Below are 15,471 nucleotides of genomic sequence, written 5' to 3' on the forward strand. Positions count from 1 at the left end.
AAATGAAATAAATGAAATGAAACGTTGTTTCTTAAGGTTGAAACAAGTTTAAACATTCAAAAAAGATCTAAGAATAAATTAAGAAAAAGTTTTCAGTAATCACTACTTGAATTACTAGTGTGTTAATATTCAAATAAAATAAAAATGCGGGTGTTTTCTCTATTGGTGCAGGGGTTTATTTGATTCAACAGTTTCTCTGTATACTTGTGGAAAAAATAAAATCATTGTTTAAATAAAAAAGGCTGATTTTCATTTTATTTCTGATGACTTCTTGTTCTAATATAATTTATATATTTACTTACCTACTGAATGCTTGCCTATTTTGCTGGTGTTATATAGTCACTATCAATTATGTGAGACAAACTAGGTTATAAAAGGGTATTTGTGGAAAAAAAATGTAATTACCCACAAACCTGCTCTTCACATCTGTATTAATCAAGTTATAGAGGTCAACGTATTTTTTTCTTTAAATGACTGTATAATTTTTTTATTTCATATGCAAAACTTTTTTTGTTTCAATGCATTCATTTTCTGGAGAAAGCAGACCTACCGTCACACATTTTTCACTTGAACATGATGCTGTTCATCTTGTCATCACTGGCTGGTGCTGCTCAGCCGACATTGGTTTAAGTATTGTTTTCCTTGGAAATGCAAAGTGGGCGTGTCCTGTCTGCTTTGAAAGATTCTAGTGACCCAGCAGTTTACTGTACACAAGAGAAAGTCCTTGCACAGGTACGTTCAAAATAGAACCTTTAAATATTTCAATAGAAGACGAATTTTATTGATAGAGTTTCTATAAAAAGTCTACATGCCCCCAATTTGGGGCATGATTTATTCAACATATATTCTCAGTGTAGTTCAATATTTACTTGCGATCTGATTAGAAAGACTTTCCTTTAATGCTTTTCCTTTTTTCGTTTCTATGTAAAGTTTTTTGCTAGTTTACTAAAATGTTGGCAGCAAAAGCTTGGATCCAAGGATGCATCCTGCTGATGTTACTGACATTATGTGGACAAACTGCTGACTGCCAAAGTCAATACAGAGGTAAGCAGAATAAGAACTTGTACAGCCGGTTTGTCATGAATACATAAACATAACAAGTGTTCACCTATGCTGTAGTATAAATGACTTAATTTGAAGAAGATTTGTTTCTAAAATATTTCATCGTGTCTATTTAAATATATTTTTAATCAACACATATGAACAACTAACCTAGTGTTGGACTTTGCCTTGTTCATCCAACATATCTGTTTTTGGAGTCGGGTTTTTTTTTCAGTGAACATCTACAACAACTTCAATTTAAGTGGTCACCAGCATATAAAAGCTGCAAGTATGAGACTACAGAATCACTAGTGTCAGTGAAACTACCTGAAAATTCACCTGCTTCAGCTGTATCGGAACCTTTTCTCACTTTACCCTAAAACATGGTTTTAAAAAGTCATGTTAGTCATGCACACTCCTTCAAATAATTCAAATGTTATCATTAATTTTCCACAGGCTCTGCAAATCATGAAGAACTGAGAATCATCCTGGTTGGTAAAACAGGATCAGGAAAGAGTGCGTCTGGAAACACCATTCTGGGGGATTCAACTGCTTTCAAAGAGGACATTTCACCTGAGTCTGTTACTGACGGCTGTCTCAGAAAAGAGGTAGACAAAAGTGGAAGAAAAATTGTTGTGATTGACACTCCAGGGCTGTTTGACACAAGCAAAACACAAGATGAAGTGAAAGCAAAAATTGAGGAGTGCATTGAACAGTCAGTTCCTGGACCGCATGCTTTCCTTTTAGTCATCAGCCTGAAGTCAAGGTTCACACAAGAGGAACAGGATGCTGTCACGTGGATTGAAGAAAACTTTGGTTCAGATGCTTCCATATACACCATAGTTCTGTTTACACATGGTGACCTGCTGCAGGATAAATCAGTGAAAGACTATGTAAAAGAAAGTAAACATCTACAAAGACTGATAAACCATTGTGGAGGAAGGTATCATTCACTCATCAATAATCAGAAAGAAAGCAGAAAACAGGTCAAAAATCTTCTAGATAAAATAGAGCAAATGGTGGAATTGAATGGAGGAAGTCACTACACCAATGAGATGTATGAGGCAGCCCAGAAGAGGCTTGAAGAAAAAAGGGAAAAGAGTAGGAGAGAGGAAGAGCAAAGAAAAAGGGAAGAAGAGGAGAGGATCAAATTACACGAGTGGTGTAAAATGCTTGGTATCGCTTCCGTGGGATTATTGGGTGCAGGAGCATACTTTTCATCATATGCTCTCATGGCAATAGGGGGAGCACTTGGATATTCTCAGTTAAATTGCACAACGGGAATGTTTACTTAAGTGTGGGAGATAGGACCACTAAACCTACACCACTCCTCCAGCAAAGAAAAAAATAAGTCATGCATCCAGTGATGGTTGTACTTTTTATTATATAATACTGTGGTGCGATTTCTGACCAATCACTTGACAGGGTTTTCTGTTACATAACACTGACTACTTAAAAAAACAAATACTTTGTAGTCTGTTCATATAGCATATTTATTTTACTCTACTGAGTCATTTATATGATCCTCAGTATGACTCAACTTCTATCATCCTCTGTCATATAGACAGAGGAACTTGGAAATTAAAAACAAGATCCAGGAGTGAGTTTAGAAATAGTTTTCAGCAATCACTACTTGAACTACTACTTTGTTAATTTTAAAATAAGATGAAAATGTGCATGCTTTCTCTGTTAGGGGCAGGGGTTTGTTTATTCAAAGGTTTCTCAGTGTATAATTTTGCAACAATAAAATAAATGTTTAAATTATAATGGCTGGTTTTCATTTTCATACTTAGCCTCCTCAGTCAGTCATTCCTCTTGGTTTAAGTACTGTTTTTCAGTGAAATTAATGTGTTTCGTGAAAGAAGCTGCTGACCTAACAGCTACTGCACACCAGAGGAAGCACTTGGACGGGTACTTTCAAAATAAAACATTTAAATATTTTGATAGATGAACGATTCCTGCACTGCAACGGAATTCAACAGTTGATTCAAAACTGGTGAAGCTACCGCTGATACAAACCTATCACCTTCCTGCTGCTGCTGCTTCATATTAAAAGCTTCACAGCGCCAAACAAGCTGGAGGCTTTTTTGTGAAGTGCGGACAGAACTCGTTAGGAACTTTTGCAAACGTGGTGCAAATTAACAGAGGTATGTGGCAACCTGCCGAAACACTTGTTTTATAACGTCTCTTCACCATTAGTGAGTTAAAAGTGTCTGGTGTTATGTTCGTAAGGCTCCTGGCTGTGTTGCACAGCTCTTAGAAATAGATGTACGTCGTCTTTAGTGGTAACACCGTTAACCTTGGCGTAGCATTTAGTCCGGATCACTTAGCTCTACTTAGTTCATCAGCTTGTGTGCCCTGTGCACAATCTCCATTAGGGGAGGAACAAGGTGTTTAATGTTTTGTCAACTGATAGCAGTAATAGTATTTGTAGAATATCAATTGAACAACAGTTCAGACTGCCAGCTTTGTACATTGGGCGATTGGTGCACGCGCATTTAAAGTTCTGTAAGTGAGCGAAGGGGGCGTTACTTGTTTTTTTCAAACATTTATCCGATCCGTGAAGCTCACCTTAATAAATTTTGCGTAAATAGTCACTATTAATTTAGGTTCGGAGGGAAGCATTTGTTGAATAATTTTACGTATTGTGAAATTGCTTCATATTTGTGTATGTAGATAAAATAGAGGAAAATGGTGGAATTGAATGGAGGAAGTCACTACACCAATGAGATGTATGAGACAGCCCAGAAGAGGCTTGAAGAAGAAAGGGAAACGAGGAGGAGGGAGGAAGAGCAAAGAAAAAGGGAAGAAGAGGAGAGGATCAAATTAAACGAGTGGTGTAAAATGATATTATATACATCTGCAGCACTTTTGGGTGCAGGGCTGTTTTATACCTCACCTTTTCTCATGGCAGTAGCTTCAGGACTTGGCTTTAATTGCATAATAAGTATGCTTACTTGGGCCTTACACCTTTACAAAACAAAAAGGCCAATATATAATGGCTAACACACTGGGCATCAAATCTTTGTCATTTGGAATTAGGTGGTTTTAAATTGCGTTTCAATTCACTTTATATTTACTTTATGTTGCATTCATTTCTAATCTAATGTGACTGTTTTTTAATAGAGTATTTTTTGTCAAATCACAATTCAAGAATATGTGAAACAACTGTGAAACAGATTTGTAGATATATTAATATTTTAAATTCATCGCACTGTAACAATGTACCACAGTAGAACCATCCTCATTTAGTTCAGTTCAAATTTATGTATATAGTGCAAATTCAAAACCACATTTTCCTCCAGGTGGTGTATATTCTAAGACAGTGTTTCCCAACCATTTGGAGCCACTGCACATATTTCACATTAGAAAAATCACACGGCACACCACCAAACAAATATGTAATTTTTCTCTGCACATCAGGCATAGTGAAATTGGCTTGATTTGAAAAAATAAGCTTTTATTTGTATATTTTGAAATAGGAATAGATATTAAATAATATTATTGTATATTATCTTACATTAAATCTGAAACATAATGCTACAAAATGTCTTTAGCTTTACTGTACATTTTTGCTGTGTGAAACAAACAGTGGTGGTTGGGAGTTGGAGTAAAGAGGATAACAGTGGAGGAATTATATCCTTGAACTTAATTATAGCACTTTCAGAAAGACCTCTAATGTCTCCGCCACTCATTTGTACTAGTTAGGGCACACTGAGCTACTTTTTATTAAGATGATTCATAAGCTTACACTCCTTGTAAGTGATGATATCTATTTAATTCTAGATTATATTTGGTTGGTTTTTTAAGTGTATCAGTTCAACAGTAGAGTTGCAGACTTTCTGAATTATTCTGTAGCACACCATTCAGTGGCAAAGATGAAGTGACCGTAAACACTGAGGAGTGTATTGAGCAATCAGTTCTTGGACATCACACTTTCCTTTTAGTGATCAGTCTGAACTGAGGTTCAGACAAGAGTAGCAGGACACTGTGAAGCGGATTCAGGATACTGTTGTTGCAGATGCTTCCACATAAACCATAGTCCTGCTTACAGATGCTGTTTTGCTTGAGGGTAAATCCTTTGATGGTTATGTGAAAGAGAACAAAAAATTTAAAGAAACTAATATGTGACTCAGAGAAGATATTCTCTCTTTAATGACCCGAGTTAGAATCGATTCCAAGTCAGGGAAATTCTAGGTTAAACAGAGAACATAGTAATATTCAATGGATGGTATTACTACATCAATAAGAAAGGAAACCTAGAGTAAATGTGCGGGGGGAAGCAAAGACTAGAGCGAAGACTTGCCAGGGACCTTTTGGTGTAGAAGCATGTTGCCCCTCATATGTTCTGGTGACATTAGTTGGAGCACTTGGACACATTCAATTAAATGGCACAATGGACCTTTTTCTATAGGTGTGAGTTCTATGATGGAAAAAGTGAAAATAATGGCTAAGAATGTGGCGAACAATAACTTTCAATAACATGTACTTTTAAAATGTTTGTGCATTCCATTCATCCGCATGAAATGAATTTTTGAATACACCTGTCTTCCATTCTTATTTACCTATTGACTGTTTGTTTATAGTTTCACTTTTTTTGTCAATTAAAATGGGAAACAAACAAGAGACTTTGCTTATGGGTGATCGTGGCTCAAGAGTTGGCAGTTCATCTTATAATCGGAAGGTTGCTGGTTCGAGCCCTGGCTCGCACAGTGTCGGTCGTTGTGTCCTTGGGCAAGACACTTCACCTACTGCCTACTGGTGATGGCCAGAGGGGCCGATGGCGCGATATGGCAGCCTCGCTTCTGTCAGTCTACCCCAGGTAGCTGTGGCTACAACTGTAGCTGCCTCCACCAATGTGTGAATGAATAGTGGAATTGTAAAGTGCTTTGAGGGTCTCAAAAAGCGCTATATAAATGCAATCTGTCATTATTATTACTTCAAATACCAAACATCTACCAAAGTAAAACCATTTTCATCTGTACTGACCTACAACTCTAGGCTCAGACAGACAGATCCTTTTCTTTTATTTTAAATTTCTTTACATTTTTTAAAAAAAGAATAAGATGAACTTGAGCATGAGGGGGTCAAGAATATCTCTCCTTTAAAAAGAGAGCAAAGTCATTATAGAGTTATTGTAAAATATATACATTTTATGTAAATAATAAAATATTCTTATGCGATTAAATGAGAAACCTTAATATTTTTGTTGGTTTGCTATGAAAACTTCTCAGCAATGTCCAAACACAAACCTGTTAACCATATTTAGAGGGCTGCGGACAGCCTACACAGACAGTTTTCACATTTCAAACTGAAGACAATACAAGGAAATGGGAAGCCCCCGGTGCCTAGGCTTCCAGAAGTTTCCCACAAACTTAATGTGAAATGTGTCGAGACACAGTCTACGTTTGTCTTGTCTAAGTTCAGAACTCAGGTCTGAAAAAACTGACTTGGCCACCTGGGACATATAAAGCAAGATCTGAAGTAATGGCTGAAGGTAAGATCATCTCTCTGAACTAGTTTAAAAATGCACTAATTATTTAATTACTCTAGGATGTGATATTGATACACTGAAAAGGGCAAAAGAGGCAAAGTCAAAAAGATACAGACCTTCTTAAAGATGTCAGTGACTAATCTTACCTTTTTTTCTCTCAATGGTGTAACTTGTGACAGAAATACAACTCAGAGAAAAGAAGCAGAAAACTCTACCTCGGTCTGATGGGTGTGGTCTGAAAAACTTTGATGGTATGCTCCTTCATTTTCTCTCTGGTCACTCGACTCTACTAGTAGCTGTTCTACTCTAATTTCAGTAATTTTGTATCAGAATCAGAATACTTTACTAATCCCAGGGGAAATTATTTGGTCACAGATCACAGGAGCTCCAAGACAGTAAGAACAGTAACTAACAACAATATATAAATGTTGTTTTATTTACTATTTTTTTTAAATAACAACAAATGAATGAATAGTATATTTCAAGGAAAATATGCTAAAGGCTTTTTTTTCTCCAGACAGTCCAGAGATTAAATTAAAAAACAACAACAAAAAAACACACTAACTTAAGACTAACAAGGCAGAAAAGAAAGGATTCATTTTTTTTTTGTAAATGCCAGTAATTCTGTGTCTGTTGTTTTTACCACAGGTCTGGATTTGTCTGGAGGTTTGAGGATAGTCTTAGTGGGAAAGACTGGATCAGGGAAGAGTGCAACAGGAAACACTATCCTTGGAAGAATTGCCTTCAAAGAGGATCCCAGCCCTGTGTCTGTGACCAAACACTGTGAGATGCATAGTGGGGAAGTGGATGGGACCTTGGTGCAGGTTATTGACACTCCGGGTCTGTTTGATACAGGCATCTCAGAGGAAGAATTAAAAGTCAGAATAGAGGAGTGTGTCAAAATGTCAGTTCCTGGCCCTTATGCTTTCCTACTGGTAATCCGGCTTGGAGTAAGGTTCACGGAAGAGGAAAGAAATGCTGTTAAGTGGATCCAAGATAACTTTGGAGACGATGCTTCCATGTACACAATCATGCTGTTTACGTGTAAAGATCAAGCTAAAGCTGACAATGCTCTGAAGGAGTGCAAGGAGCTGCGGAGACTCTCGATCACATTTGGACGCAGATATCATGCTTTCAACAACACTGACGTGGATGACCGCATACAGGTAAAAGAGCTGATCAACATGATCAAGGAAATGGTACAGGATAACGGCGGTAAGCACTACACGAATGAAATGTATGAGAAAGCCCAGAGGAAGCTGAGAGAGGAGGAGGAGCGGAGGAAGCAAGAGGAGGAACAGAAGAAAGAGGAGGAAAGGAAAATATGGGATGCAGAGAGACAGAAGCAGGAGGAAAAGAAAATCAGGAAGAAAAAGGTTCAAAGAAAGAATATACGCGTGGCCGCAGCTTCTGCTGTTGTCTTGGTGTTTGCTGGGGTGGTCATTGCAGTGGGAGCTAACACCACAGTGGCCCTGGCTCTAGGCGCCCCTGCACTTGTCCTGGGAATCTTATGCGGTTTATCTGCCATTTTCATTTGGAAAGGCATAAAATGCAAGGCTAAAGCAAACGTGCCTGTATAACAAGATGGAGGGTAGTGGCAAGGATATTGTTCGGCTACAGTTTGTGTCACTGAATAAAAAACAGAAATATTCCATATACAGTATTAGTATCCCACACATTATGGTTTGGAACTTTGCGTAAGTGACTTGTTTAGGTTCTGTTTCTGTTTCAAAACGAGTATGTGAATTTAAAGCTAATAGTAAACAAATGGTATGAAATGTACTTGTTTGTCTTTTTTATCATTTACATCTTATATATGAATATGAGTATCACTTCTTTTGGCTCATTAGTAGGATTCAAAATAATTAATATTAAAACCCAAATGTAAAAAGATTTTTCACCTATAGATTATACCTTGGTAACTTATAACTGTTAAAATGCGCAGAAACTGACACACTGCTTCCTTTACTTTTTATTAGTAGCATTCTGAGCTCATTTCCCCAAAGGAAATGAGAAACAATGGTAGACGTCCATTGACCCATCACGTCTGCGGAAACAGAGCAAGTCCTCATTGTCCTGCCACTACAACAATGTCAGTGCATACCATCAGTACAAATAAGACCAGCACAGATGTTAAAATGAATGGTAGTCAGTTTCTGTCAGCCACAAAAGGATCAAAGTAAGGACACTGCTACTTGTTCTGCAATTAAGAACAAAACACACTGAAGCTGAACATTATTTATTTAAAATTACAAATGAAAGGAGGCTCAGTATCAAATAACGGGTGTGTTCAGATGTGAAAAGGTTGTAAACTGAGTTGTGGTGCTTCAAATGTACAGGTTATATTTTAAATGCCAACTACACCTACAACCTGTATTACAGGTTAGATTGGTCTATTTTCATCTGTTTGACTAATACCTGCAATGGAATGAGTGTTATGTATTATTTGCTAATGAATCTTACAAGAAAACGTGTACCAAGAATCATTTCTTGTTTCAGTTTCATTTGTCATAAGTGCGGTTTGTTTATTTCTTATGCATTTTGTGTTTATTTCCATCCATTTATGCCAAGAAAACCTTATGACCTTTCATATAGCCTAAACCAGACCAAGTGTAAAATCTAATTATTTTAATGCAGTTTGAATGTGATATCATAACATGGTAATTTAGCTGTCAGCCAGTGTATGATTAGTGTTGTATATCAGCAAGACTGATGAATTTCAACATGGAGGTTTTTGCACAATCTTGGCGGTGGGGCATGAGCAAAAAAAGAACTAATGACATTCTGGTACAGAGTGGATGACTTTATTTAAAACAATGAAAGAAGGCATTAGCACAAGAAATGGCATTGATTTTAGTGGAAAATGTACTTTCAAATGCCCTTTTATAGTAAAATTAAATATAAAACTGTAAATCAGATTATACATTAAATTTAAAAACAAAAAACCCAATCCTGACAAGAATTTACAGTAAATATCTATAATGAACCGTAAGTATCAGATAACTTCAGGTACATAGTCCAGCTTGTCTATCATTACACAACAGATGATTTGAATAAGTCGCACCATTGTACAAGAAAAACAAATTTAAAAAAAAGAAATACTACTTAAAAAGTGCTGTAAATGTTGTAATACAATACAAAGATGAGAGAGTAGTGACAATGCAGATTAAAATATGATTAAGAGATGTTGAATCATTTTCTTTTTGCTTCACCTCTACATAACTATATGTTTTCAATAAATATTCTCTTTTTTTGATTATCTATGGAAACAAACTATTGCATGATAAAAATAAAAAAAAGCATTATGAAATAAACCGTACACCAAACCTGATGATCTTCATAAAGTTTAAAACAGCAGGTATAATATCAAGCGTGAATTTGTCCTTGTATACAAAAAGCCTCTTCTTCATAAAGAGACTTCATAAAGGTTGTGGCTTGGTAATACTTAGCTGTTCTCTGTTTTAGGTCTGATCCAGCCCCCAATGCCTTTAACAATTCCTGCTCCTACAAACATTAATAGAGGCCGAACGGATGCGACTGCTGCTTCCTCTGCCATTACAGCAGCACCAACTGCAGGTGCAGCAGCTGCTGCTCCTGCCGCTCCTGCCACAAGCAAATAATTACCTGCAGAGTTCAATGTGTCTCCACATTTGCGCCACCATTTGTTCCAATTCATCTGTTTCTGGGCCTCTTCGTATTTGCTGCCGGTGTAATGGTTCCCGTTTAATTGCACTGTCTGGTCTATCTTTTCAAACAGATCAGCTACCTGAGTGCGATTTTTCTTGCATGTGTTGTCAAATACAACATACCCAGCTTTACACTCAGCGATGAGCTCCTTCAGATCAGGACTTTGCTCTAAGTAGTTTTCAATGGATGTTTCTTTGAACTGATCACCCCTTGTGAAAAGCACTGCTGTATACTTTGAGGCTTCATCCCCAAAGTTTTCTTTGATCCATTTAACAGAACTCTTCTCTTCTTTTGTGAAGCGCACATCCAATCTGATCACTAGCAGAAACATATGGGGTCCTGGGACAGACAGCATTATGCATTTTTCTATTTCCTTTTTCAGTTCCTCTTCTTTAATTGATGTGTCAAAGATTCCAGGGGTGTCAACAACACTCACAGTTCTTTCATCAAAATGTCCAGTCACTTTCTTACACATCTTTGTTACAGAAGATGGAGATATTTCTTCGTCAAAAGCTTTGTAACCCAGGATAGTATTCCCTGTTGCACTCTTTCCTGAGCCAGTTTTCCCCAGCAGAACAATCCTTAAGTCACCGATCACTGGGGAAAAGGAGTCTGTGGGGATCGATTTTAAAAATCAAAACAACTCATGGGTTCTGTATCAGATTACATAAGCATGTTAGAAAATGCGTGCATGCACAAAAGTAAAAATACCAACCTTCAGTCGTGGTTAAACCCATCTTGCTGTAGGGAAAAAAAGGAACAGAAAAAACCCACAAAACCTGTCTGTTATTCCGTGTAATGTTTTCTTCTACAGCAGGTATGTTCATACTGAGGCGTGCCAGTCACCCTCTATCGTTCTTTGTCTCTGGCTCTCTCCAACACAGTGTTTTCCAGTGAAATGAAACTCTTGCTCACCACAGTGGGTTTCAGTGAAATGAAACTATTCACAACACAGAGGTTTCAAAAATGAAACTAAAACTTTAATAATAATAATAATAATAATAATAATAATAATAATAATAATAATAATAAACTTTATTTATAAAGCACACTTAAAAACCAAGGGTATGCCAAGGTGCTTAACAAGTAAAATAGAGTATAGGAGGAGGATAATAGAAATAGGACCAAAGCAAGTACTAAATATGCAAGCAGATAACTGTCACTAATACATAGGAAAGCAACAGGTACAGAGCAAACAAGAATTTAAATGAGCATAAAAGTGCATGATATAAAATCATAAAAGAAATATTAACTAGAGGGAAAGGCAAGATTGAATAAGTGGGTTTTTAATCGTGATTTGAACAGTGCAATGGAATCAGATGCGCTGGGGTCGAGAGGAAGGGTATTCCACAGTACCGGGGCAGCCAGAGCAAACGCACGGTCACCCCGGGACTTCAGTCGAGATCTGGGTTGGGTCAGAAGTAGTTGAGTGGCAGATCTGAGTGTTCTAGCAGGAGTATGTGGTTTGAGAAGTTCACTAAGATAACTTGGCGCTAATTTATTAATAGTTTTGAAAGTAAGGAGTAATATTTTAAATTGAATACGGTACTTTATGGGCAGCCAATGCAGGCTAGCTAGGACAGGGGTAATATGGCAAAATTTCCTGGTACCAGTCAAAAGGCGGGCTGCTGCATTTTGGACTGTTTGCAGTCTAAGAAGAAGAGAAGAGGGAAGACCGTAATACAAGGAGTTACAATAATCCAACCTGGAGGTCACAAAAGCGTGAATAAGCTTCTCCAGGTCCTCATGCGGAATATAATGCCTAGCCTTAGAGATAAGGCTCAGTTGGTGGAAGCTAGATCTCACTACAGCAGACACTTGCTTATCGAGTTTGAGCGAGCTGTCCAGCAGTACACCCAAGTTACTGACATAGTCACAAGAAAAACTAGCAAAGGAACCCAGGGCAGCACAGAGTTGGGCACGAGGGATTTTACTGTTGAACACCACAATCTCAGTCTTCTTATCATTTAAAACGAGGGAATTACTCAGGAACCATTCTTTGACCTCCCGCATGCATTCTTGAAAGTAGTGCAGGGACACAGCAAGGTCGTCAGTAAGTTCAAAATAGATTTGTATGTCATCGGCATAACAGTGGAAGGCGATATTGTATTTTTCAAAGATTGCGCCTAGAGGGAGCAAATACAATGAGAAGAGAATAGGGCCTAAAACTGATCCTTGAGGGACACCACAACAGACCAGAGCGGAGGAAGAGGAGAAGGTGCCTAAGTGAACTGATAAGGATCTATCAGCGAGGTATGATTTAAACCAGTCGAGGGCAGTGCCTCTAATACCCACAGTGTGCTCAAGTCTTAGTAATAAAATGTTATGGTCTACCATATCAAAGGCCGAAGAGAGGTCCAGTAAAACTAGGACCATAGAGCGTCCAGTATCAGTGATTACAAGAATATCATTAAGAACTCTAACCAACGCTGTTTCAGTGCTATGCAATGGCTTAAAGGCAGATTGAAATTTCTCAGCAATATTGTTCGTGTCCAAGTACGCCTGGAGCTGGGAGAGAACTAGTCTCTCCAGGATCTTGGACAAGAACGAAAGCTTAGAGATCGGTCTATAGTTTGAAAGGTCATAACAGTCAGAATTTCTTTTTTTAAGAATCGGGTGGACTACAGCATGCTTAAAGGACAAAGGAACACAGCCTGAGAGCAAGGAAAAGTTCATAAGAAATAGGATACTAGGTCCGATTACATCAAAACAGTCCTTAGCTAAACGAGATGGAAGAATGTCAAGCACAGTATTGGTGTTATTCATTTGAGCAACTAGCCGCTTAAGAGTCAAAAGTGACACAGGCTCAAACTGGTGGAAAGTTGAAATGCACTCAGGAATGGGGAGAGGATATAAAGCAGGGGGAAGGGAGGACTAAAGAGATGAGACCTTTTTTAAAAAGTGAGTTTGAAATCGCTCACAAAGACCCTGAGAATGAATTAAAGGCATGTCCGGGGAAGGGTTAACCACAGAGTTTAAAAATTTTAAATAAGGTATGGGGGTTATGGTCATTGGCCAGGATGATTTTGGACAAGAAGGACGCTTTGGCCGTTTTAGCAGCACTTTGGAATTTTAAGCGGCTAGTCCGTAGCATGTCATGGGAAACCTGAAGTTTATCTTTTTTCCACCTTCTCTCAGCGCGCCGACACTCGCGACGTAAGGCGCGCGTAGTGTCATTAAGCCAACACTGAGAGTAGGTTCTAGGGCGCTTCATCTTAATGGGGGCAACAGTATCAAGGATTGAAGAAATCAGCGATAGGAAGGAATTAGCACAGTCATCAACCGAGTGAAAAGAACAACAGTCGAGAGTGACAGATGCAGAATCCAAGAAAGACATAGAGAAGTTTGACATCGCTTCAGCATTAATTACACGTAGCGGGCGAAGGGGAGCCGCAGGATGTAGTTCATTAGTGCATAAGCCAGTATCAAATATAACTGGGAAATGATCCGAGATCCCAGCGTCACTTATATCCTTGATACAAATGTCCAGACCATATGAGAAAACCAAGTCCAAAGTATCAGAATCAGAATCAGAATACTTTATTGATCCCTGGGGGAAATTATTTTTTGTTACAGTGCTCCATTTTAAACCAACATTAAGACAAGACAGACAATACGCTAACTAAGAATAGTACAATATATACATATACATACATACATACATACATACATACATAAGTCACTTATAAATAAATAGTTGGAAAAGAAACATGTGTAGCTGTAGCAGCAAACAGTGTGTTAAGTGGATGCGTTGTACAGGGAGATGGCCACAGGCAGGAATGATTTCCTGTGTCGTTCAGTGGTGCTTTTCGGTAATCTCAGTCTCTCACTGAACGAGCTCCTGTGACTGACCAACATGTCATGGAGTGGGTGGGAGGTGTTATCCAACATTGTCTTTATCTTGGACAGCATCCGCCTCTCCGACACCACCTTGAGGGAGTCCAGCTCCATCCCCACAACATTGCTGGCCTTACGGATCAGTTTATTAAGTCTGTTGGCATCTGCGACCCTCAGCCTGCTCCCCCAGCATGCAACAGCATAGAGGATCGCACTGGCCACAACAGACTCATAGAAAATCCTCAGCATTTTCTGACAGATGTTGAAGGACCTCAGTCGCCTCAAAAAATAGAGACGACTCTGGCCCTTCCTGTAAAGTGCTGTGGTGTTTTTAGCCCAGTCCAGTTTATTGTCAATGTGTACTCCAAGGTATTTATAGTCCTCCACAATGTCAACACTGACCCCCTGGATTGAAACAGGGGTCAAGTGTTTTCTGGTCTTCCTGAAGTCCACGATCAGTTCCTTGGTCTTTGCCACGTTGAGCTGCAGATGATTCTGCTCACACCACGTGACAAAGGAGTCGACCACAGCCCGGTACTCTGTCTCATCATCCCTGCTGATGCATCCAACCACCGCAGAGTCATCAGAAAACTTCTGAAGATGGCAGGTCTCTGTGCAGTGGCTGAAGTCTGTGGTGTAGAGGGTGAAGAGGAAGGGGGAGAGGACAGTCCCCTGTGGTGCCCCTGTGTTGCTAATCACCTTGTCAGACACACACTGTGGGAGACGTACATATTGTGGTCTTCCTGTCAGGTAATCAACAATCCAGGACACCAGAGAAGCATCCACCTGCATCGCTGCTAACTTATCACCCAGGAGGGTCGGCCTGATGGTGTTGAAAGCACTGGAAAAGTCAAAAAACATGACCCTCACAGTGCTCGCCGGCTGGTCCAGATGGGTGTAGACACGATTGAGCAGGTAGATGATGGCGTCCTCAGTTCCGAGACGAGGCTGATAAGCGAACTGAAGGGGATCCAGGTGTGGTCTTACTATGGGTCGCAGCTGGTCCAGGATGAGCCTTTCCAGGGTCTTCATGATGTGGGAGGTCAGTGCCACGGGCCTGTAATCCTGGGGGCCACTGGGACGAGGCGTCTTTGGTACAGGGACGAGGCATGATGTCTTCCACATCACCGGGACCCTCTGCAGACTCAGACTCAGCATAAACAGTTTATGAAAGACTCCACACAGCTGGGGGGCACAGGTCTTGAGGACAAGGGGACTCACTCCGTCTGGTCCAGCAGACTTGCCTGAGTGAAGTCTCCTCATTTGCATCTCAACCTGGTATTGAGTGAAGGTGATGGGTGGGGGAGGGGTGTCAGGAATCTCACAGGAGGCAACATGTGAAGAGAGAGGCTGGCACAGTGGTGTGGCTCTGGATTCCAGGCTGACTGCAGGTGAGGTTGTGGGGGTGGGAG

At 39.3% G+C, this 15,471-nt stretch overlaps 3 protein-coding genes across 4 annotated transcripts; 2 read left to right on the forward strand and 1 right to left on the reverse strand.

The window, feature by feature from the left end:
* The first annotated feature begins 696 nt into the window (after positions 1 to 696).
* On the forward strand, positions 697 to 2,774 carry LOC308396324 (GTPase IMAP family member 9-like). 2 transcript variants are annotated; one of them, XM_080881529.1, is made up of 3 exons: positions 697 to 732; positions 931 to 1,044; positions 1,498 to 2,774. In XM_080881529.1, the coding sequence occupies exons 2-3, from the start codon at positions 951 to 953 to the stop codon at positions 2,334 to 2,336; spliced, it is 933 nt and encodes a 310-aa protein (XP_080737655.1). In that variant the 5' UTR covers positions 697 to 732; positions 931 to 950; the 3' UTR covers positions 2,337 to 2,774. The 2 variants fall into 2 exon arrangements, with proteins under 2 accessions (XP_080737655.1, XP_080737656.1); XM_080881530.1 differs by lacking the exon at positions 697 to 732 and having other exon boundaries at positions 924 to 1,044.
* A 3,635-nt stretch (positions 2,775 to 6,409) lies between these two features.
* LOC308396322 (GTPase IMAP family member 9-like) lies at positions 6,410 to 8,253 on the forward strand. Its single transcript, XM_080881527.1, has 3 exons — positions 6,410 to 6,538; positions 6,715 to 6,786; positions 7,184 to 8,253. The coding sequence occupies exons 1-3, from the start codon at positions 6,529 to 6,531 to the stop codon at positions 8,113 to 8,115; spliced, it is 1,014 nt and encodes a 337-aa protein (XP_080737653.1). The 5' UTR covers positions 6,410 to 6,528; the 3' UTR covers positions 8,116 to 8,253.
* A 2-nt stretch (positions 8,254 to 8,255) lies between these two features.
* Positions 8,256 to 11,094, reverse strand: LOC308396323 (GTPase IMAP family member 9-like). The gene is made up of 2 exons (XM_080881528.1): positions 10,938 to 11,094; positions 8,256 to 10,834 (listed from the first exon to the last, which is right to left on the reverse strand). The coding sequence occupies exons 1-2, from the start codon at positions 11,047 to 11,049 to the stop codon at positions 9,981 to 9,983; spliced, it is 966 nt and encodes a 321-aa protein (XP_080737654.1). The 5' UTR covers positions 11,050 to 11,094; the 3' UTR covers positions 8,256 to 9,980.
* Positions 11,095 to 15,471: the final 4,377 nt, after the last annotated feature.

The sequence above is a fragment of the Rhamphochromis sp. 'chilingali' genome (genome assembly GCF_963969265.1).
Source record: "Rhamphochromis sp. 'chilingali' genome assembly, chromosome: 4".
Classification (NCBI taxonomy): Eukaryota; Metazoa; Chordata; class Actinopteri; order Cichliformes; family Cichlidae; genus Rhamphochromis; species Rhamphochromis sp. 'chilingali'.